The sequence below is a fragment of the Phaenicophaeus curvirostris genome, chromosome 9 (assembly GCF_032191515.1).
Source record: "Phaenicophaeus curvirostris isolate KB17595 chromosome 9, BPBGC_Pcur_1.0, whole genome shotgun sequence".
Taxonomy (NCBI): domain Eukaryota; kingdom Metazoa; phylum Chordata; class Aves; order Cuculiformes; family Cuculidae; genus Phaenicophaeus; species Phaenicophaeus curvirostris.
The window spans coordinates 12,155,848-12,179,843 of record NC_091400.1 but is presented as its reverse complement, the minus strand read 5'-3'; the positions used below and the strand labels follow the sequence as shown (position 1 = coordinate 12,179,843).

At 45.3% G+C, this 23,996-nt stretch overlaps 1 protein-coding gene across 1 annotated transcript in view; it reads right to left on the bottom strand.

Annotated features, from left to right (window-relative positions):
• Positions 1 to 19,126: 19,126 nt before the first annotated feature.
• The window catches only part of DMBT1 (deleted in malignant brain tumors 1), a 65,096-nt gene continuing 60,226 nt past the window's right edge, over positions 19,127 to 23,996 (bottom strand). Inside the window, exons 77-82 of the mRNA XM_069864137.1 lie at positions 23,677 to 23,827; positions 23,162 to 23,373; positions 22,751 to 22,923; positions 21,540 to 21,928; positions 20,646 to 20,917; positions 19,127 to 20,077 (exon numbers count right to left, since the gene is read on the bottom strand). Of these exons, the coding sequence (XP_069720238.1) occupies positions 19,917 to 20,077; positions 20,646 to 20,917; positions 21,540 to 21,928; positions 22,751 to 22,923; positions 23,162 to 23,373; positions 23,677 to 23,827 (1,358 nt within the window). The 3' untranslated portion in view covers positions 19,127 to 19,916. The remainder of the gene's footprint in view (positions 20,078 to 20,645; positions 20,918 to 21,539; positions 21,929 to 22,750; positions 22,924 to 23,161; positions 23,374 to 23,676; positions 23,828 to 23,996) is intronic.

Below are 23,996 nucleotides of genomic sequence, written 5' to 3'. Positions count from 1 at the left end.
TGATCCTGGCACTGAGTATTCACTAGTGACAGTGAAAAGTCTTCATTAAAAAGTTTAAGGACTGCTTTAGCTCCTAAATCCAGATGGGAATAGTGAGAGGTACAGTAAAATCTCTGTATCCAGATTGTGACTTACATTACAGGCAGAAATAAGTTTGTTGTGGTTCAGCTGATACTAAAAATGACTTTACTGGGAGGGAGAGGTCTGGCCTTTTAAAGTTTTTAAGATTTAAGATAATGAAGTATTTCCTTAATCAGAAATACGAACATCAAACTGAAATTATTTTTTTTTGGGGGGGGGCACTTTCAGAGAGAAACAAACTAAATAATCTCTAACGTGTTCTTGCAGGGTGCTTGCAGGCAGCTGAAAAGAAACGTTTTACTTTCAGCAGATTAATAAAAGGAATTAATTGATATTTGTATCTCTTCAAAGTCAGCATTTTGTGCTTAGTAAGATGAAGAATATAGTGAAAGGAATCGGAGAGCACTGAGTTTTCCTGAGACTTCAGCACAAGCCACGGTGCCTGCAGCAAGTACAGATGGAATATTGAGATTGTTGGAGCAAGGGAGGAGCCTTTTTCTTGCATTAACCTTTGAACAACAGCCCTGCACACACAGTCTGCGTGAATAAGATTCAACGGTTTGCTCAGATACTTAGTTGAGTAGACACAGGCAGAGCACTTGACAGCCACAAGCATGTAGCAGTTCCTAGGACACCACGCACACACCAGGCACTGGGTTCCTCAAGCCTGCACAGGAGCTAAGAGGGCACTTGCCTGAGAAATTCAAGTTCAACTTCTGAACACCGAGCAAATAGAAGTAAATTTCTCAGTTCCACTGGCATGGGTAAAGCAGTGCAAACGACTCTTATTCAGCTGGAGCACAGCCCAGTCGGAGTAAGGAAGGCAAGAAGCAAAGTCTGCTCAGGGCTCTATAAAATGTTCTTCAAAGTAGGAGAACTTTCACTTCTGCCCTTTTGCAAGTGAGATGAACGGCAGGAAAAAGGTAGGAAAACACTGACTGAGATTTCTTCCTGGCTGTGCTGAAGGTTTTTTGAGAAGGACAATGAAACCGGTTAAAGGGCTGGAGAAGAAGTCTTGTGAGGAGCTGCTGAGGGACCTGGAGCTGTTTAGCCTGGAGAAGAGGAGGCTGAGGGGAGACCTCATTGCTCTCTACAACTACCTGAAAGGAGGTTGTGGAGAGGTGGGTGCTGGGCTCTTCTCCCAAGTAACAAGTGATGGGATGAGAGGGAATGGCCTCAAGCTGCACCAGGGGAGGTTCAGGTTGGACATCAGGAAAAAATCACAGAAAGTGTTCTCAGACCCTGGCAGAGGCTGCCCAGGGAGGTGGTGGAGTCCCCATCCCTGCTGGGATTTAAAAGCTGGGTGGGCGAGGTGCTCAGGGATATGATTTAGTAGTGGACTGAGATGGCTGGCGTTGGTGATCTCAAAGGTCTTTTCCAACCTAGGGATTCTATGATTCTGCATTCATTTCTGAGACAATGTTGAAGAAACGAGGGTGGATCAGTCCTAGATCTTGAACATGAAACACTGTTCAAACTGAGGCTGATGGGCAGTGCAGAAAGCAAATCTGTGTTACGCTTCCCAGTGCTGCTGCCACTGGCCCTGACTCACAGCTCTGAACCTCTGACAGGGCAGGTAAGGCTGAAGAAGACAACCTGTGTTCAAAAAAAGTTGTAAAGAGAGGAATTATTAGTTGCCTTGCTAATTGTTTATCATGTTCTGCAGCACCTAGGGCCAACAGATGGTGTGGGTGTTCACCAGCCACAGCCTCCGTCCTGTAATGAGACCCTGAGCTGCGGCCACTGAACCTGAACCGTGCAGACAGTGGCAGAAGGCGAGGTAAGAGCTATATGCTCTGGGAGTTCAAAGTGATCTTTGTAAACTGAATAAATGTCAGAAATCAGCAAGCTGAAATTGAATAAAGACAGGTGGAATGGGCTGTTCATTGGAAAGGGAAAAACAATGCACAAAGGAAAAATCATCCTTTCAGCTGGCACAGAAGGATCGTTGAAAAATGGAATATTAGTAATGCTAACGCTTCAGGGAGCCCATCCGATCTTGCTCTCAGTGATTCACGAAAGCTGGTTATTCTTCTTGGCACTGAAGATACTTCAGCTCCTCAGTGCATGATTGCGCATTTAAGAAAGATGGAGATGATGGGGAGAGCTGAATGAAATGGAATAGGCTTGAAAATTGTGAGGTCTAAGGCAAGTTTGAGAGAGCTGAATGGAGTTTATGTGGGAAGCACCTTTCACTGTCCTAAGGTGGATGTCCATCTGTTCTGCTGCTCTGTGGAGGATGCAGAGAGCTAAAAGAGCCACTATAGGCACTACAGAAAATGATCACTGATACAAGAACTTTGAGTATGGATCTCAATGCAATTTTTTTGTGGATCTTGAAAGTATCTGTCAAGTTCAGAAGCAAAGTACATCTGCCTGGGAGAGATTTGCAGGGGAGTTTAAAGCCTACTGGAGCCATCAGTTCCTGCTCTAATAGCAGAGGAGGGGGGACAGCATGTAGTGCATAAGGATGGCCCAGCTCAGCTGATGCAAAATGACCCTGTCTTGTGAAATCCTGGCTTTAAGACTTCTTAATACCTAATCATATCTTCTTAATACTTAATCATATCATAGAGAGGTGCTGAGGGGTGTAGGAATGGGACATGCATGCGAGATGTGCCCAGGATTGTCTCGTAGGAACCTGACTGCAGCTTTCGGAGCCCCAAACAGTGCCTTGTGATGCAGCACAAGGACAGGTTAGCCCCTAAACCATGCAGAGCTCATGGGTTTGTTACCTTCACTCCGCATGGACAGTGACACTGCAGCTGTGAGCGGCTCCGTCCTGGCCGGGGCAGACGTGACCCAGTCACCTTCTGTCAGAGAACGTCCCGTTGAAGCTTTGGGAGGAAAAAAAGTAGGAACAATGAGCAGTAAGGACCCAGCATCAGTGGGAACCAGAATTAAATTTTTGGTTAAAATCACCTGGATTTATCATTTTGCTAGAAAAGTGTGGAAATAGGGGAAGATTTTTGCAGAGAACAAATATGGACCTATCCCTCGCACTTCTGCCTGACTCCCTCTAACCACATCGTGGTGAGATAAAGAAACATTTTAAATTTTTAAACTTATTTATTGGAAAATGAAGCAATGTGTTCACAGCCCTCTTTATTGAAACTTCATTGCATCCATTTTCCACACAGCATGGCTTTCCCTGAGCTCACTCAGTTTCTAGTTTTGCAGCTGTAACTTTGTCTTTCTAGGCTGTGCTCGGGATTTCTGGTGTGGAGACTGCTCAGTCTCTTCACCCGCTGAAGTGGCTGCAAAGCAGGAAATCAGGAGAGGAGAAGGGACTGTGAAAGAGTTGAGGAAACCTATTACTGCAGAGCAACATCCATCTCCTTGGAGGGAGAGTTCAACAGGGGTGAGTGGGAAAGTCTAAAGAACTGGCTTCTGTACCATGTCAGGTGCTGCTTTCTCCTTCTTCAGGACTGGGAAAGAGCAAGGATTGTTAATCTTTCAGGTGAAGATGTCACAATCTGATTTACTTATTGGTGCTCTCCATGGTAAAGTACCGACTTTTGACTAGACAAAAGCACTGGTATTTGGGCACTTGTGTTGATGCTTAAATGATACAAAAAGTATGAGCAGCTTAAAGCCCCAAATAGTTTGTAATTCTACGTCTCTCAAGCTTTGACAGCCCAATATTTTAGAAATGAAGGTTTTAGAAGCTGAATTCTTTCTTCACTGAGATGATTAATTAGCAGCTGACTGATCTTAGACATTGCACAGTTAGTGTAATCCTACCAGCATAATTTTAAACAAACGTAAACACTATTACTATTATATTTTATGGTTTTATTGTCTCTTCTTACCTTCCGCAGCTGTAGAAGGGATTGCTGGAGCTGAGGTACCTTCACCTTCTGTGAGTGGAGTGGGCGAAATGGATGAGATTCCTGGAGCTGAGGTGTCATCACCTTCTGTGGGTGAAATGGATAAGACTCCTGGACCTGAGGTACCATCCCCTTCTGTGAGCAAGGTGGGTGAAATGGATGATTTTGCAGTGTTTTCAGTGGCTGTGAGAAGGAAGAACCATGGAAATGAGAAGAAGAATGCATTCAGGTGAGGCTGACTGACTGAAATCAGCTCCTGATGAATTTAATTGCCTTCAGGCTTTGTGGATAAAGGGAGTCTGCCCACATCCACTGACATGGCACAAAGATGGGTTTTCATGTTCATGCTTTGCATTACAAGCATCAAAAAAGTTTCAGACTTCTCTCACCAAGAGTGAGAAAAGCTGAAGGAATGTGAGAAACAAGAATAGAAATGAATGTTGGAATTTGGCAGCAACATCATTTGTATCTGGTTTCCCAACGCTGCAGTAGGGTGTGCTTTATCAACTTTATTAATGAGTTAAAAAAGTGAAATAACAAAGAGTATTCTGGCTGTATAGAGCTGTTCATTGCAGCTATTCCTGGCTTATCTGACTGCAAGTCTTTCTCCCACAGGTACTGGAGTCATTTGAGAAGGGAGAGAGAGGCCGTCAGGACTGACGCTGAAATACAGCACCTGCTTTTCCCACAGTTCTGTGCTGGATCTCCTTGCCTGGTGAGCATCACCACTGGGGGTGGGAGCTGTGCCAGAGAGCAGGGGACCCTGCAGCATCCTGAGCCAGATTTGCCAGAGGGCAAATCTGAGCTGAGGGATCCTCAATAGGGAGTATAGGATCTGCTACTCATCCCAAACTGTCTGAATAAGAAAACCCAAGCGTGGAGGTTTATAACTTGTTTAGAAACCTGACAGGTACTGTTACAGATGGAGAAAAACAGACTGGGTGGCTTTTCCCTCAGCCACGCTTCTTAAAAAAAAAAAAAAGAAAGAAAGATAACTGTTTCCTTCAGACCCTGTGGCTCAGATCCTGCACCATCCAGCTTCCCCTGCGGCAGGCTTTGCTCATAGCATTTGCTGTTCCTGAAGGCAGCAGCGGCAGCAGTGGTGCTTTCAGCAGCCAGAAAGCCAGTGGGCTGGAACTGAGCAGCTGAAATTCATCAGCTGCACTGAGAGATGGTGGGTTTGCAGCATATCTTGGCATCTGCACTGATGTCCCCTCCTAACCAAAACCTATAATCGTGTTTTTCTAACATGCTGCATGTTGTGCAAATGCCCATTACCTGTCTGCAGCATAGCTGGGATTTCTGATGTCCTGCTTTCTTTGGTGACTGTGGTGGAGGCACGGGAGGCACCTGTGCTACAAAAGGAGGCTGTAAGGATGAGAAATTAAATTGTTGCAAGGAGCAAATACAAGCACAAGTGTGATTTGAGGAGCTAGTTACTTGCGTTGGGTCTCAGGCTTGGTAAAAAGCTGTGTTATCAGCCTGACAATTAACTGGGGGGCAGAGGTCTGACCCAGGGAGAGAAGTGTGAGCATCTGATTGGGCTCCCCAATGCTTCTGTTTTTTTTCTGAATCTCAGACACACAAAATCCTAATAATCTGGACCCTTGCTTTACAAAATTTTAAGCATTGTATTTGAAGCTAAAATCTCAGGTATATTAATCGTTAAATGTATACAGTCCTGACATGTCCTGGCAGCCTGGTATTTTTAAAGTTCTGATGCTGTAAAAGGGGGGAGTTCCTTCACAGGGGAGTTTCATTTGTAGCTGTCTGCTGAGCATATGTTACAGTTTTATGTGGTCACACCTTAGTCTGGCTGAAAAATCTAGATTAATAGAATATTTATTTTAAGCAGCACTTAGAGAATAGCTGTTCTTACCTTTATAAGCTGTGGTTTTGGGAGCTGACGTGGCATTTTCTTCTGTGGCCATAGTGGGTGCAGGAGACGTGACTGAGCCCAGGAGAGAGTTGAGGAAATAAAAAGAAGAGATTGGCAGCAATTAGGAGTGAACTGAAATCTTGATGGAGGAAAGTAGATTTGGACTTTGCAGGACAGTGAGTCAATGCATAGACTTTTTTTTTTTTTTCCTGGAAAAGGGGACTTTCACCTTCATTTAATAATAACGACAGTAGATACTTCTGACTGCATTCTTTTACTCATGGAGATGCAGTGGTCATTTGGAAAGGTGCAAAGTGGCCGTTGTTGGGGGGATAAAGAACGAGATTTGCCTTGTGCTTTGGGGGTGACTTTCTGTGTGCAAGAATGCCTCACCTTCCTCTAGGATTGCTGAGGTCCCTGGAGCAGATGGCTTCTCGGTCTCTAGGATTGCTGGGGTCCCTGGAGCAGACAGTGTCTTGGTCTCTAGGATTGCTGGGGTCCCTGGAGCAGATGGCTTCTCGGTCTCTAGGATTGCTGAGGTCCCTGGAGCAGACGGCTTCTCAGTCTCTAGGATTGCTGAGGTCCCTGGAGCAGGCAGCGTCTCGGTCTCTAGGATTGCTGAGGTCCCTGGAGGAGACGGCTTCTCGGTCTCTAGAATTGCTGAGGTCCCTGGAGCAGACAGTGTCTTGGTCTCTAGGATTGCTGGGGTCCCTGGAGCAGACGGCTTCTCAGTCTCTAGGATTGCTGAGGTCCCTGGAGCAGACGGCGTCTCGGTCTCTAGGATTGCTGAGGTCCCTGGAGCAGATGGCTTCTCGGTCTCTAGGATTGCTGGGGTCCCTGGAGCAGACAGTGTCTTGGTCTCTAGGATTGCTGGGGTCCCTGGAGCAGACGGCTTCTCAGTCTCTAGGATTGCTGAGGTCCCTGGAGCAGATGGCTTCTCGGTCTCTAGGATTGCTGAGGTCCCTGGAGGAGACGGCGTCTCGGTCTCTAGGATTGCTGAGGTCCCTGGAGGAGACAGTGTCTTGGTCTCTAGGATTGCTGAGGTCCCTGGAGCAGACGGTGTCTCGGTCTGTAGGATTGCTGAGGTCCCTGGAGCAGACAGTGTCTTGGTCTCTAGGATTGCTGAGGTCCCTGGAGCAGACGGTGTCTCGGTCTGTAGGATTGCTGAGGTCCCTGGAGCAGACGGTGTCTCGGTCTGTAGGATTGCTGAGGTCCCTGGAGCAGACGGTGTCTCGGTCTGTAGGATTGCTGAGGTCCCTGGAGCAGACGGCTTCTCAGTCTCTAGGATTGCTGAGGTCCCTGGAGGAGACGGCTTCTCGGTCTCTAGGATTGCTGAGGTCCCTGGAGCAGGCGGCGTCTCGGTCTCTAGGATTGCTGAGGTCCCTGGAGCAGACGGCGTCTCGGTCTGTAGGATTGCTGAGGTCCCTGGAGGAGACGGTGTCTCGGTCTCTGCTGGGCTTGAGCTGGGTGCAGAGGTGGAGCCTGCAGAGGTGGCTGGAGGGTGAGGCAATTCATTACTCAACAGAAACACCACCGTGTAAAAGAAAACATATTTCAAGGACCTGTGAAATCATGAATACTTCAGGCAAGTCAGTCCCTTGGACTTGAACTTTTGGTAATGCGGCTCAGAAGAATGTATTCCCATTAGTGGTTATCAGTGAATCTGGGAGGGGAGGTGATGCAACCAGTGCCCCTCTTCGCAGGGTATAACACAACTTATCACCATCCCACCTCTGCACCAGCTTAAGGACCAGGAAAAATTAAGCAAGATTATTAGCAGGTGAAGAAAATATCCAGGTAGGAGCACCTCAGATGAACCAATAGTAAAGATCTCATCACACATACATGCAGCCTTAATAACTGTATGTGCAGGTAAACTTAATCACATGCCCCTTTTACTTCCAACCACATCTTCCTATGGAAATGAAGATGATGTTGGCCATTGGCTCTTCCAAGGCTAATTACAAGCAGAGCTATTAAATATTTTCACTGAATTCCCACTGTTCCACCTGTCTGCTCTACACAAATAGCATGTATTACTCAGAATATCCGCACATGACATTAGCAGTTTGGTTTTTCCCTTGCCTTTGCCAGCCGACGTCTGGGGTTCTGTGGTAGGTGTTATAACAGTGCTGGCTGTGGAAAAGGTTGATGCAGAAGTGGACGTTTGGGGTTCCCTGGTGGTTGCTGGAACTTAGAGCAAATGAATTATTAGTGAACTGCAGCAATGGTCATGAGAACTGAGACACTGGTGAACTAATTTAAACATCAGGTGGGTGCTGGTCTCTTCTCCCAAGTAACCTGGGATAGGATGAGAGGAAGTGGCCTCAAGTTGCACCAGGGGAGGTTTAGATTGGATATTAGGAAAACTTTCTTTACTGAAAGAGTAGTGAAGCCCTGGCAGAGGCTGCCCAGGGCAGTGGTGGAGTCTCCATCCTTCGAGGACTTCGAAAAGCATGTGGCAATGGCGCTTCAGGACAGGGCTTAGCTGGCAGAGTGGGGCTGAGCTGATGGTTGGACTGGATGATCTTAGAGGACTTTTCTGACCTCAGTGAGTTTACGGTTAGGTTTCAAACAGTTCTATGTTAATGTACCAGACTGTAACCTTTGATAGTGTCAGTTAATGGCAGTTCTAAATGCACTCCAGAGATATTTGCTAGTGGTGCCTTCCATGCAGGAAAGATGTGCAGGGTGTGCAGCCACGGTTCAGGACTACTGCAGCAGGAGCTTGCAGGTTCAAGTCTTGAGAAGAAATGATTTTGGAAACCACTCTTTCACTTCTGGGCTACACATGATCAAAACCTGCGTTTTAGCACCCGATCCTCTGTGGCTGCATGTTGTGAAGAGCATTAGTAATTAACTCAACACTTAAAAAACACAGGAAAGATAAGTCATGTCCATACTTTAATGGTTCTGGGGTGCTGTGATTTTTTTAGGAATGGTAAAGGGGGAGTCAGGAGCATAGAACTGGAGTGTTCTGGCTCGCCTGATATTTCCCCTAATTGGTAACAGAATAGTGGCCAATACGGTTCCTACCAGCGATCCAAAGAGCAGAGATAATGTTACAGGGGATGAATAACTGTTAACTTAGAGCAATAACTAGTAATTTGGAGCATGCACCTAACTAGAATGCTGTCTGCCAAAGCTGTAACTGTGTCATTTTTCACTTGCCAATTATTCTCTGAGAGACTGTGAAGAGCAGATGGACTCGTGTCTGGAGAGCCCTGCCTTACCTGTCGGTGTAGCTGTGGAACGTGCTGCATCTGTGAACATGGGAGAAAGCAAGAATTTACTTTTATTGTGCAGTTATTTATATTACTTCAAAAACAAGCTACTTCTAGCTATGCAGCCTTTGATTTCAACTGTTTATGACAAGAGGATTAGTTTCTATTTTTGTTTCAGACCTGCCTGGTGCACACCTGGATGTGCCTTTATCTCCTTTTAACTGGTTGCCTTTCCTGTTTGGGGAATGCCTGTAGTCAGAACTGACTAAAGTGGTTCTGAACTGCGTTTTTTTCCCCATTTTCATTCTCAGTGCTTGCTGCTACTGCTTTTGCTATTGCATCCAGGACATCCTTTTTTTCCTTGACCAAACAGACCAGCCTAAATGCAGGGAGTGTCCACATGCACACAGTTCTCCTCTAGTCTGATTTCCAAGCTCTACTCTGATGTTTTATGCATTTGTGGTCAACAGGAAAACCCAAAGAGAATTTTTAAGAATGCATAACCAATTTTTTTACCTGAACAGATGACGCTGACGTCCTCATTGTGCCCACAGTCATGTGTGTCCCATCCACTGTGCTGACAGTCCCAAAGGTGAGATTCGGTTCCCCTACACTGCACATCATCCAGGTGGATGTCGTCACTGCCAGAGCCGAAGTAAGACCACCGCAAGACAGAAACAACTTCACCACAGTCAAGTTGTCTGCATACGACGCTGCCGCTGCTCATATTGAAGTGATCATCACAGACTGTCCCCCATTTGCCGTTGTAGTACACTTCAACCCTCCCGGCACATCGGTCCCCTCCAGACACCAGACGCAGCTGTGGCTCTTCTGAAACTAAACCCAGAACTGACAGGTAAGCATCTCGATTTGTTCATTCCCAGGATATGCAAACTTCTTCCATCTAAGATCACATCTCCACCTCTGCAGGGGTGGGCTGCCCAGTGTTGCTGTGTCCACAGTACCCAGGGGTTACTGGGGAAGGTCTGCAGTGTACAGAAAGTACAGGGCAGGGAGCTGAGCAGTAGAGCCCAGAGCAGTGTGGTTCACACATTTCTGCTGCATACAGGACCTCATCTGTCACAGCAGATTACTGCTGTAATTACTGTTGTGCTGGAGAGATAACCAGCTCACTCAGAGACAGCTCATCTATCTCTACAGTACTGCTAGGTATGTTCACACCCAGGAACATCTCTTGCCCTCTTACCTGCGCGTCCAAATTTCTCTTTTATCCATTTTGAAAATCTGTCCCATATGGTTTGACCTCCAGATGAGTTCCACCAGTTACCACTCGCTGTGGCAGATAAGAAAACACATTAACATTGCTGTAGCACATCACAATTCCAGGTATATTTGACGTTTTGCTGCAAGATGGTACCCAGTATGTGTTAACAGAGTGAGATACAGTAAGAGCTGGCGCATGGTGTTTTCAAAGCAGTCCTGCGGTTCCTCCCTGTGTCTGGAAGGATGTGCTCATTTCCTCATGGTTCGGTAGATCATAGAATCATAGATGACTGTAGAGGACCTATTTCATGGCAGCACAGAAAATAAAGGTTGAGGATTCCCAGAACAGCTGGGGACTGGGGACCATTTGCCTGTGCAGACCATGAAGGCTGTTTTGTTTGACAGCCCGACATGTCAGCTCACACAGCTCTCTGCAAACACCCGCTCGGGTCTGCATGGGAAGCCCAGCTTTGTCTGACTCCGCGGTGAAGGTATTAGGAGGAAATACTTTACAGAGGGTGGGGAGGCCCTGGCCCAGGCTGAAGTAGTGGCTGCTCCATGCCTGGAGGTGTTCAAGGCCAGGTTGGATGGGGCTTGGAGCAGCCTGGTCCAGTGGGAGGTGTCCCTGCCCCTGCCAGGGGATTTGGAATTAGGTGATCTTTAAGGTCCCTTCCAACCCAAACCATTCCATGTTGCTGTGAAGAATGAACTATGCACTGCTAAAAGTATTTAAAACTTGGTGTTTGATTAAACGAGACCATGGCATGACGGTTCAGACCCCAGGGGATGAAAAGCCCTCCCCAAATAGAATACAAACATAGAGCGAGGGCTTGATGATCTCTACTTTTAGTCACATAAAAACCTTCGCAAATCTACATATAGGCACCAAAAGGAAAACTATTTTAGGCTGCCAGGAGTCAAGGTGGTGCTTTTAAATGGCAGCTTTTAACAAGAATATCCTCACTCTGCCAGAATTAGCATGCTCTGAAAAGCTGTGCCTCATTTACTCACTAAAATCAGGAGAGATTTCAGTTTGGCATTTTTTTCTTTTCCTTCAAATTAGCTCTGCTCTTCAGGCTCTTCACTGTCACAGACTTTTACCTGTGAGAATGCAGCAGGGAAACTAAATCTTGAGTTTGCAAGACAGCATCCTAAGTGATTTTTCAAGTCAAAGTTAATCCAGCCCACACCAGGTCAAATCAAAGATAAAAGTGAATGTATTGCATAGGCACAAAGATTACACGGCTGGGATTTGACCACCTTCTTGAAATGCAGCTCAGTCCTCTCTGATGCTGAACTTCCCTCTGGGCTACCTTTGCTATCGCCTTATAAATGATTCAACGTAGCCAACCCTTTAATCTACACTTCGTGAAATGAATCTTTTTTTGTAAGGGATTGACAAGACTTTATTCGAGGTGCCCATGCTGACAATTAAAGATTAATGTACCTCATTCAAATTGGCAAGATGATAAGGAAGGTTTGGGGTTATATTTCTTTGACATTTGAAGGAGAGTGGCACTGCAGTAATGGATATTCCCAGCTGGGTCTGACAGGCTCTTTGTGTTTCTTTTTCTCTCTCTACATTTTTAAATGTACAGCATAGAGAATTTAAACTCAAAACTAGGATGTTAGAAGAAGAACTTTTGGAGAACAACTTTCCCAAGCTATTCCCCTCGAGGAAGGGAAACAGAGAAAACATTCCTTAGCTTTCTTAGCCCATAACCTCCATGGGTTGTGTTTTGGAATACAACCTACGGCTTTGATCTGAATCTTTGAATGAGAAGACAAAGGAAACCATCAGTTTGATGGTACAGATCTTGCCAGCAATATTCTAAGAGACCCTTTGCTGCCACTTCCCGGTAAGCCAGGCTGTCTTAGTAACTAATGCTGTCTGTAACACCTCCCCGCAAGCATGGAAACACATCAGACATGGTACCTGGTTCAGATAGAAGAGCAGCACTCAACAGAAGTGTCCAGATGAGACTCACATGAAAGTCCATTTTCATTGTGGTTGTCTGTTCTAACCCAATGTGATTCCAGAATTTATAGGAGATGAGTTCTGGTTGACACCAAAGGGGTGTGCTGTGAAATTTGATCTTCCTTCCTGAACTTCCAGATCAATGCCAAGGAAGTGATTTACTGTGTATTTTCATTTTGCAGTGTACATTCAGACACCCGGATAAGTAGATCCCGATGGTGCTGTTCTGGACTGGCTCTTGGGATCTTCCCAAACACTCCCCAGGCACCTTTGTGGCCATGAGTTGATGATGTTATTGTTCCAGGAAGCAGTGGTTTAGTTTCGAAGGTTAGGCTGTTTGGTAAGAATTTTTGTACCTCCAGTTAAGTCAGTTTCTAACTTGCAACCATACTAAACCAGATTAAATTGGTGTGAGAACTGTGCCAAAAGAAGATTAGCATCCTAAAAACATGAAGAAAGTCTCTACCGAAGGTCAGATATTCCTGTAAGATGAGGTTTCTACACCTTTCTGTATTTCTCTGATTCCTCTTTAATGTGGGACGAGGCTTCTCCAGTGTGTTTCAGATCCTCAATTCTCTCTCTCTCACACTCACATCCTACAGAGCCATGAAAGCTGTTGGCCAAGGCATGATTTGGACGTAAAGAAGGACAATTCCTGAACTACAGCAACCAAAGAAACAGAGCAAGGTAAGGCCAAGGGGCTAAATCAAGCTAAAACCATGCAAGTCAAGGAATCTGTGTGTAAAAACAGAAGGGCACGGCCAACTGCCATGCCCTGTTCTGTACAGACTGAAGTAAAGGGGCACTGTGCAGGGAACTACACTGATCTGCTGTGGTCCTCAAGAAAATGGTGAACAATGATGGGGCACAGTGGGGAAAATCTCAATGATTCTTTCTAGCCATGAAGTTGCCAAAGGAAGTTTGATGACTTCGTTACTCCATGAATGCTTTTCTTATTTTCTTAACTCAGTATGGTGTGCGATACCTATCAAGACACCCATGTACTTACCATCACCATTCCTTCTTGAACAAAGCCCGTCATGTCAAGTACCTAAGCTCCTAGATCCGTGTGCGGATTACATTAATTCAGTGTCATTTCCTGAAGTGAATACGTGGCTTTATGGTAGATCCTTATCAATACATTTCTATCCAAATAGCTCCAAGCGGGGTCTGAACAGGACAAGATGTACCAGGTGTCTTTCCCGACAGCAATTAAGCTATTTATTCAAACATTTTTGAAGGGCAAAGAAACCTCATGAAGAATTTATTCTCAAAAAAAGACAAACAAATTCTTTATATCTTGTGATTTGACCCAAGTCTAAGTGCTCTAGGTTTAAAGATTTGGATCTGAATGACGTCACGTGGAAGATCCAGAAGTCTGATGTGCTTGTGCCATTTCATTGCGCTTCGTGTCCAGCTTACAATGAACCTGCCAGCTGCTGGGCTTCCAACAACATTGTCTCTCAAGGTGCAGAGTCCTGTAGAAGTAGCTAAGGTGTTGGTCTTGTGGCTCAGCCAAACAGAGGGCTCAGCAGTGTAGGTGGTTGCCCAAGAAATCCCATGCAGCTGGAGCATGGGTGCTCATGGAAAGCAAGAACATAGATCTCATTATTGGGTTGTTGGCACATCTTCTGTTTATAAGCTAAACTCTTAATCAGTGGCATTTCATGGCCCCTCTGTTTGGGGCCTGGGCATTGGGGCAGGAAAACATGGGGAACATGGCTGAATGCCAGTTGCTCGAATACAAAGAAGCGTTGCGGTTTGCTTTTTCAGCATCCCTCAGTCTCTTCTGTAAGACAGGACCCAAAGAAGCTGTTAGACCCAGCGAACACATGAAGGACTGACAATTCTGTTCCCCAGCTCTTGCCTAGTGAAGCTGAGCTCACCTTAGGCTGTTTTACACCACATCAAAGAAGTAACGGTTGCAGGCACGAATGTGAGCAAGGGCAGAAGGTTTGTGCAGCTAATGGGTAATGGTAGGTGGCAAAGAACACCCGGGCTCCACATTAAACACTGCAGCTCCTGTCATGGATATTGAAGGTGTCGTCAAAAAGGAGGCGATAAATCCTCAATCCAAAGCTAAGCAAGCAGAGTAATCCTGTGTGGCAGGAACAGCGGTGATGACAGCAGGGCTGACCTTTGTGGTCTGTTTCCCAGAACATCTCCTGAGAGAAATCTGTCCAAATCCACTCACGGAGAACAAGTGCTGTTTGTCTCTCCTGTAACAGTTTTACCCTGCAGGCTGGGGGTTCAGCTTTGTGAAGTTTTGCTGCACTGACAAAGCCACCCCTCCCTGGAAACAGCATTTTCCAGATTTTTCAGACTGGATATGAATATTGATGTGTATTTTGCATTGTGAAATACAGACACAGAGGTCCTCACACAAATATATGTGTATGTGTCTTATTCACTACAGGACACCTGACAACAAGGACGAGTTCTCTGTGCTGCTCTGCAGTCCTGGTTGGGCAACTTCACCACCATCAAATAAAAGGAGCTCACAAAAGGCATTTAAACACCTAATTTTTGTAGAAACCTGTAGTGGTGCGATTGCCATGAGGATTTGGGTCTAACATCGTTGAAGGGGCCACAAGAAATGGGAAAGTGTGAAGCTGGTCCAAGGGCTCCTGCCACTGGAGGGCAGCCAGGCACTGTCCTTGGGAAGCGAGCGCCTCTGGGTGAGGTGGTGCTTTTGTAGGGTCCATAAAGAGGACACACACGCATACCTGGATGCCTGGGGTCATGAGGGGACTGGGTGCAAAGTGTGTGCACCAAAGGATGGTGAGTAGCGGTTGTACAGGTTTGTGGTATGGTTTGGGTCTGGAAGTGCAATATTCTGCTGAGGTTTGGAGACCCAGGGTATGTGCCTGGCTACTTGCTCCTGTTAAGACCTGTGACGCTGTGTATTCAGTGCTGATGTTACCCGTGTAGCTGTGTAGCATCCTAATCTTTGTTGCTTACCTGCCCAGACATATTCTCAATTGTAATTAATATGCATATTCCTTCAATACGTTCTTTTTCCATGTTTTCTCTCTGCCAGTCATTGCACTAACTTCAATCTTGGAAAGTTCTGAAGTCAAAGGTATTTTTGCATGCTGGGGAATGTATGGAGAAAAGGGCAAAGCCCAGGTGAAGTAAATCGCATCCCAGATTACCTAATGTTCAAACAGAGGTGAATTTATTGGTAATTAAATTGGAAACCTCACAGGTGAACCACCTTCTAGGGACAAAACTGAGTATTGGGTGCTGGGTCTGGGCACCTGTCCCAGAGGAGAATTGTCCTGAGATAAAGGTGTCACCATCCAGCCCCTGGAAGATTCAGTCCACCTCTGTGAACCCTGTGAGGGAAAATCTTCGTCAGAGATGAAGGCTCTGCCAGTGTCAATGGGTACCGGTGACCTTGGCTCTGCTCACATTTCAGTGGGTTATTTCATCCTGGTGTCCAGCCAAGGCTTTGTGTCAACCCAGGGTGAACACAGGTTGCTTATCTTGGCATGTGCTGCATTCTTGAAGTTTTCCTGCTTTTCATGTTCATGTGGGCAATAATACAGTCTCAATAAGGAGATTTTTCTCAGCTTCTAGGAGATCCCTTCATTTTCAGCAGACATCATGGGTAGGGGTCACACTAGGTACCACCAGTGCAAGTGATGGCCTCCAGCACCCTTCAAGCATTTGTTATCATGAAGAAGGGAGTGGCTTTCTGGGGCATTGGGGCTGCTGGGGAGTGAGGTTGACTAATAGTGCTTTTAAATGACTTTTATTTAGATTTTAATAGTAATATCAATGCAGTAGTAAACAGAGATGAATGATTGAAACCCACAGTCTGACTGAATGTTTTGTCAGTTTTGTTCACTGAAGAAATAAGACCCATCTGTGAAAGCTACATTTCTATTTAAAGCATGGGGAGACAGTGAAAATTTCTGAGGATTTTGATTCTGAGTCATCTCTGAATGTGCATAATCAATAAATTTCTGATTAAAAAATTGCACAGACACAAACCCCAGCACATAAATGGCCAAACCCCAACCCAATCAGTACCCAAATTAAAAGAAGAGAAGAGGAGAGAAGAAACAGAACACCCTGAGCTGCTGTTTCCATGGATTTCAATGTATTCACTCCTTCAGATATTCCTAATGAGTAGCATTCAATTTTAAAAAAAGAGAAATTCACAACTGCTTCTCTGTAGAATACACTGGGACTTGTGCCTGCATAAACTCAAGGACTTTTTATCCCATTTTAGAAGGATTTCAGCAGGGCCCTTGCATGGTTCCTCTGAAGAAGCAAAGAGACTGGGCCTGGCACTTTGCTTTTCCTTGAGGAATTCCTGTAGCAAAGCTCTGGCTTTTGATTTCTGAGATTGCTGCTGCTGGCTGTACCAGATTTTGGTGCAAATCCGCATCATGTCTTGGTACATATTTACGGGAAATAATACAGGAAATAGAAGTGATGCTGAGCAAGCTTGTTTTATGAGTTACTTATGAAAGATGATGAATGAGTTATTAACAACATAGGGAAGATGAATAGGTAGAAAAAATAAATCACAAGAAACAATCAGGTTAACTACATCAATTAATTAGGAAACTTTCCTCCCTGCATGAGTCCTCAGTGGCTTGGATGTAGGAGGACCAAAGTGCACATAAGAGAGAGACATGGGCTGTTGTCTGCACAGTGGTGTTGCTCGCAGTGTGGGTTTGCACATGTAAGGCAGTGCAAACACACGGCCTTTTGAGCCTTCTTAGAAAGTGGAAAAAAGTAGAATTCAAATTGCAGTGCCAGGAACCCCTCAAGACAGTAGGAATTCCAGGCTGCATCTCAAAGAGTTAATTTTCAGCTTGATCTGGAAGTGTCACCCCAGCTGCCAGACTGTACAGCTTTCGGGAAGCATCTCATGTGATGCTTGGATCAATGCTTGCAGTGTTGGCCGAGAGCAGCCCACTTGTCTCCCTAAACAATAAGTTCCTTAGAGAATCCAGTGAGCTTCTGTGAAACAAAGATGACTTGTTCTGCACTGGCAAGGCTCAAGTCAAGTGTTTATTCTACCTGTACAGTGCACAGCTTTCAAATGCACATTGCCCAGGAGCTCTAGAAGAAACTGAAGTGACAGATTTTGGCCACCCTTTTGCAGCTGGGGCTTCCCAGCTGCCTTCCCGAGCCTGTGACTAGGAGCCAGCACTTTGGGAAGGAGGCCTGGCTTTCACAGAAGGATTTGGATTGGAGGGGACCTTAAAGCCCATCCAGTTCCAACCCCCCTGCCACTGGAATCATTACAAATGGAACTAAATTCTTCCTTCTTGAAAGGAGACTTGAAATGTTCTTCAGCATTTAAATGATGTTCTGGTGAGACCTGAAAAGTCTCCTGACTGAGATTTAATCTCTTGGATGAGGTTTGCCTGGTTTAGATTGTATATCAATAGGAAACCTTCAAATGACTCAACAAGGCTTTAGATCAGATTGTGTGATTCAGCCTTAAATATTGCAAACAAAACACATTTAACAGTTCAGTATCTCTTGAATTTGGATTTGTTTAATCTAGAGAAGTGAAAAATTAATGGAAAAAAACACCAAACAGGTAAAATACACCTGTAGAGAAGGGGAGAAAAATGATTACTGATGGCCAAGAGGACAGGAAAGGAACTAATGGCCATGAATGGCAGCAGTGAGAACTGAGGGTGGGCATTATGAAAATCCTTTTCAACAGTGATGCGAACCCCAACAGTGAGTCTCACTGAGCAAGAGAAGGGATTGCCTGGGCAAGTTAGGGAACCTTCTGTTGGGGAGAAGCTGGGCTGAGATGGTGGTGCTGAGCAAATTCCAGCTTGTGTGTTTGGTGCTCTGGGTGAGGAGAAGTGCCTGTGGCTGAGGTACGGGGGTGGCTGGCACAGAGGATGGTGGCAGAAGCCCAGACCTAACAGCTTGATGGGAAACAGGCTGAAGTGTTCTTGAGGACAACAGCCACAATGTGGAATGAGGAGGAGACCAGTGCTGTAAGTAGGGATCTCAGGAGCAGATGAGTGTCATAAGGAGATAATAGGAATGACAAGAGTGAAAAAAGCAATGGTAATTACTCTTAAAATGTTGGGGACCTTTTTCAAGATCCCTCAGGGCATGATGGTTTCTGTGCTTTTATGTTCCTGATCTTTGCAAATCTGTCATCAATGAGGACCCAAGGAGTCTTTCAAGGACTTCCCTTTCAGCTTTGGACATTGGTTTTCCTTTCGCTACTGGATTTTCCTTTGTTTACCAGCCCTTTACAGCTTGACTCCGTGAAAATGATGAGCCTAGCCACACACCCAGAGGTGTGCCCAGCACTCACACAAACCAGAGATGCCTCACACCTCCTCACAGCAGATTGCAGAAGTGTTTCAAAGTACAACCAAGGGGCAGAAGGTCCAAAACTGGGCGGGGGGGGGAAGATCTCTCTCCAACAACATGGGGAAACAGCCTGGCTGTAAGGGACAGTTATCCTTTGCTGGCACACAGGGGAAACTCTTGTCACTAACTGTGAGGTCTTCACCTTTGGCAGTGTTGTGGGAGCAGCAGTGGATGTGGGGCCTGTTTGGGTGGGAGGTGATGCTCGAGGACTCAGCCACCCACTTTGGAGGGAACACAGAGATGGGGGATGCAGAAAGACAGGAGACCCCTGGACAACGTGGGTTATTTTGCTTGTGTGTGTGACACGTCAGGAGGACGTAATGGAAGCCAAAAGAAATGGCATTTCTGACCCAAGTGTCAGCAGTCCGGCTTCCCTGGGCCAAGTATCTCTGTAAATTTGCATGTGCAGAAGGAAAACAAATGAGTTTCTTCCTTTTGAAGCTTACATTGAGATATTGAGACATTCCTGATGTATTTCAGAAGTGGGGCTCAGTCCGTCTCCTGGTGAACTTTTAATCCAATAGACCACACTCTTCAAGACAGTAAAAAATCATTTGTATTTTAATTACAGAGATGTTAGTTTGAAAGACAGACTAGAATTACTTCTTTGTAAACATTCGTTCCTTTGATTTTAAACTACGCTCCTCACACAACAGATTGCTTCAGCTTGGAAATCTATGCATAGATCCATCAATGTTTCACTGAGAGATCTGATATTAAGAACAATGCTCAGAAAAACTAGAATATTGTAGAGCTAGAATTCCAGGTGCCACGATAAGATCAATTTTTACACTTCCTTTCCAGACATGACCTATTGCTTCTCCCCAAATTAGATCTTCCTTTCTTCTAATAAACCTTGAAATATTTATCGATGCCTCATTCATAGTTTTTCTCCAACTCACAGAATTTCGAGGCATTGGATAAGTGGTCCTGAAAGGGTGTGAGAAGGGGAATAAAGAGGAGGGAAAGGAGATAATGATTGCACCAAACACTTCGTGACATGGATGTTGGCATTGTGATGCCCATGGGTAGGGGAAGGTGTCCCTGCCCATGGCAGGAAGGTTGGAACTAGATGAAATTTAAGGTCCCTTCCAACTCAAACCATTCTATGATTCTATGATTCTATGATTATTTTCTAATCATTTAAGGGGTGTTAGGACTACAAAGGCATTTTAAAGCTTTGTGACAGGCTAGGATTCATTGTAGATAAAGATATCAGAGCTCCTCACAAATGGCACTCGTGGCTGTTGTCAATGAAGCATTGTGGTGGCTGGTAATATGTGATGTTTGCCCGGCAGTCACAGAGTGAATGACGCTGGCCTTCGATCTCATATTACCCCGTGTGACAGTGGGTTCTTCAGTGCGGGCCTCACCAGCAAACCAGCAAGAACGAAAACGACAGTTGCCAGGACGGCGAGAGCAGCAACGACCGGGGTGAGGGTTTTATCAGCGGGAACTGCCTGGGAAGGAGGCAGAGGAGAGTCCAGCCCTGCGAGTGAAGGCAGAGGGATCTGATCTCAGTGTATGAAAGACTGGGGCACCAAGAACTGCTGCGTTCCACGAGGTGATTCCCAGAGCAGTCAGAAATACAATGACTTCTTACAGAGTCACTGCTTTAAACTATTTCAACAGGATTTCTATCAGCAGGAATGGCAACTTAACCAAGCAAACTTCATAAGCAGAAGACAACTGAGGGAGTGGGATGTTTCTCAAGAAGGCTGTGAGTTTGCATTCAGCTTGGTCATCATGTTACACAAGCAGAGCGGAGCTAATTGGTGCAGTGGAAGTACAGCACTGAGATGGGTCGCACACTGCCTCTATTTTGAGACAGCCAAGGCTGTTGCGCTATTGGTACATTCAGGTGAAAACAGGGGAGTTACAAGGTGTTGAAAGAAAGAGAGGTTTATAGGCATTTGGGCCAGCCAAGCAATCCCGTTCTATGATGAAGTTAGTAAAAGCAGAATTCAGTGCAAAGTGTCAGAATGCAGAGCTACAGCTTTTCATGAAGCCCTAAGCAGTCTTAGGAGCAAATACGAGAGACACCGATTTGACCTTACCCGTGCTCCTGCTCTGAGCAGCCCCCTCCCGAAGCTGGAGCGGTCCAACCACCACGTTCACTCTGTCCTCGGCAGAACTTGTGTCTCTCTTGGCCCTGCTGACGCAGCCCCGGTAGCAGCGGGAGGAGTAGTCCCGCAGCCGGCACACCACCAGCTCGCACCGCATGAACACTGATGGGTGCCGGCTGAGGAACTCGAAGGCACTGAACGCAAACCGGGCACAGTGGCTGTTGGGGGAGTAGTACGTGGCATAGGAGGAATCTCTAGCACATCTAGAACAAAACGGCATTGAGAATTGGCATTCATGGATTCGCACATGCACTTTGCTGCAAAAATACATATAAATAAATATAATAGAATAAATTACTATCAGAGGCAGGTGCTAAGAACACAACAGGATAAAAGTGCAACTTTCATAGCACAGTGTAGACTTTTAAATAGAGACTTTTTTGAGTCCTATGAAACAGCTAGAGAATTGGCAACTCTTTTTTTTCCCTAGACAAAGAGACTGCAGGAGTTGAAGAGGCGAGAACAGACTCTTACTAATGTCCATGCTATACAAAAAAAATGCTCGACCTGGTTTTATTAAAATATTTAACACCTAGGATGCTAGATTCCTGCTGCCAGTTTTCACTGTCTCAGCTCATCTACCTCACTCCCACTACTCTGAACTTTGCATATAGGACAAGGATGAAGGAAGTGAAATGAAATGTTAGTAAGGTCTAAATGCAATTGCTTATTTCCAGGCTCATCCTCTAAAAATAAAGACCCAAAGACACTTTTAAAAGCCTGTTGATGGTGAGATCCAAACCAGTTCAGATTGGCTCTGTTCTTTTTAATAAATGCAGAAAGGGGGTTACAGCTATGCTTCCTGTGACTTGAGAAAGCTCTTACCCATTCTCAATTATATTATAGGCCAGAGTGTTAAAATCGTGAGGATCAGGTGATGCCACGCACGTATCCACAAACACGGTCAGATTTGGGTCGGAGCTGTGAAGATAAGCTTGAAGATACAGATTTTGGTTCAAGTCAATGTAGTAAGGGAAGTCGTGCACTTGCCGCAAGAATGATGAGGAATCATAAAATGTGATATTCATGTCGTATCTTCCAAACTGATTTTCATTCATGTCTATGATATCCTCAGCAACATACATTACTTGTACCCATGTGTTCTCGAGCATTTTGCAGCTGATATGGAAGTGAATATCCTTTTTCCTCTTGATTATGTACCCAGAAGATGCAACCTTGATCACGTTGGAATAGTTGATTGTATCATCATTCTCCTTCCGAACACATAATTTAAAATGAGGAAATGAATTTTAGTTATGTTTCATGTTCTAAGCTTTGACAGAGTAACATGTTCTTTAAAAATTAGTCTCCTCTTAATGTAGACTCATCTTAAACTCTTACAACCAAGAAGCCTTACGTTGGTCTTTTCTGCTCACACCTTGTAAATAAAATTGATGTAGTACTACAAGGGCATGTGGTGCTAGGATCGGGGGAGTGGCTTTAAAATAGAAGGGGTAAGATTGAGATTAGACATTGGGAAAAAAGTCATCATGATGAGGACAGGGAGGCCCTGTCCCAGGTTGCCCAGAGCAGTGGTGGCTGCTGGAGGTGTTCAAGGCCAGGTTGGATGGGATTTGTAGCAACCTGATCCAGTGAGAGGTGTACCTGCCCATGGCAGGGGGGTTGGAATTAGATTATCTTTAAGGTGCCTTCTAACTCAAACCATTCTATGATTCTATGATTCCACAATTCTATGTAATTAAACAGAAATCAGTGGAGAAAAACCTCTTTGTTAAAGGTAGAGCAAACTCATTGAAGATCTGTACAAAGTGCTGATCATGTAACACACAGTCCTGAACCTGCACAGCACTTCAAACACTGCCTCTCCTTTAAATCACAGAAGGTTCATGTAACTCTTTCCCGTGCATTCCTCCCTGGACGCTCATTTCTATTAAGCAGGGGGATCCCCTAAAGCATGGCAGGTTAAAATCCTCTGGGTCTCCCCATTTCAGTTCTTAGCACTGTGGCTCACAACATTCCTTCCATGGCTTCGCATGGTGGGTCCTGAGTTGCGGTGCAAACAGAGGCAGGCGTACCTCACGTAACGTCCCACAGCCATTGTAGGGGATGTTGAATATCACCTCATGGGATGTGACCGTGGGGCTGCAGTGACCATTGTTCAGGGTGACCATCTGCTCTGAGTAGCCCAGAGACTGAAGGTAGTCTCTGCTAACCACTGCACGCATGTAGTCTGGCAGGCACAGCAGGGCTGGGAGAAGGAGAAGATAGAATATAGTAGTGAATTCAGGAATTCATTGATGATTAAAGGTTGTAATTGAACCAAATGCTGGTTTTTTCCTTTAATTTAGAAGGCAGGCAGTTCACACACTAATCCATCATATTTCATGCATACTATTTCACTCCCCTAAACATCTTTAAGTGTACACAAATATTTATTTTGCAAACAGAACCAACAAACAGGCTTGTCACATGGACCAGGAACTTACTAGTGTTGTGATCTGCTGGAATGGAGGAGTAGTGAGCCTGAAACCCTCGGAAGCTGTATCTCGAATCGCTGTGAAAGCGAACGGTCATCATGTTTGAAGAGGACGTGTATGTGTGGAAGGAACCAGAACAAAGTCTCCCGAGCAGTGGGGAAGAATGCACGGGCCCGTCGTAGACTTCAACATAGTCAAACTGGCATCCGTCGCTTTGCATCCTGGTGAGCAAATGTCAAAACCTTGTCAAACGCGCTTCAGAAACTCTGATTTAACTGCCTGACACATGATAAAACCATTCAGCACTTTAAGTTTTCACAGAAGGGGTTTCATTTGTAGATGTAGCAGAAAACCATGAGGAGAGAATACCACAATAATCCAGATTTTGTTCTGGTCTTCCAGCTGCTGGACATTATAGAATGTACCTTTAGAACTAGGAAGGTTGCCTGTTCCAAGGAAGTTTTCAGATTTCTCAGGTAAGTTTTGAGTTTGTTATTTGCCCAGTGAATCAATGTCTTACTTACATGATATCTCTAAATGTGAGCATGATGCGGAAATTGTTCTCTACTTGTATTTCCCAGATGCAGTCAGTGTTGTTTGGGTAACTTCCAGGGTAGAAGGGGCTCTGCAGTGTCCCAGAGGAATTTGAAATCAGGCCGCCGCAAGAATAAGACGCTGCAGAAAGAAATGGAAGAGAATTTACTTACAGTGACCCTGACAAACCTGTAGTTGACTTGTATGTCTGTCATCAGCAGCTGCTGAAAAGCAGGTCTCCTGCTGGCTGCAAGTGATGTTCTGTGTGACCCACAGCAAAACAAATAGTGGACTTTGCCTTCAGTTTACT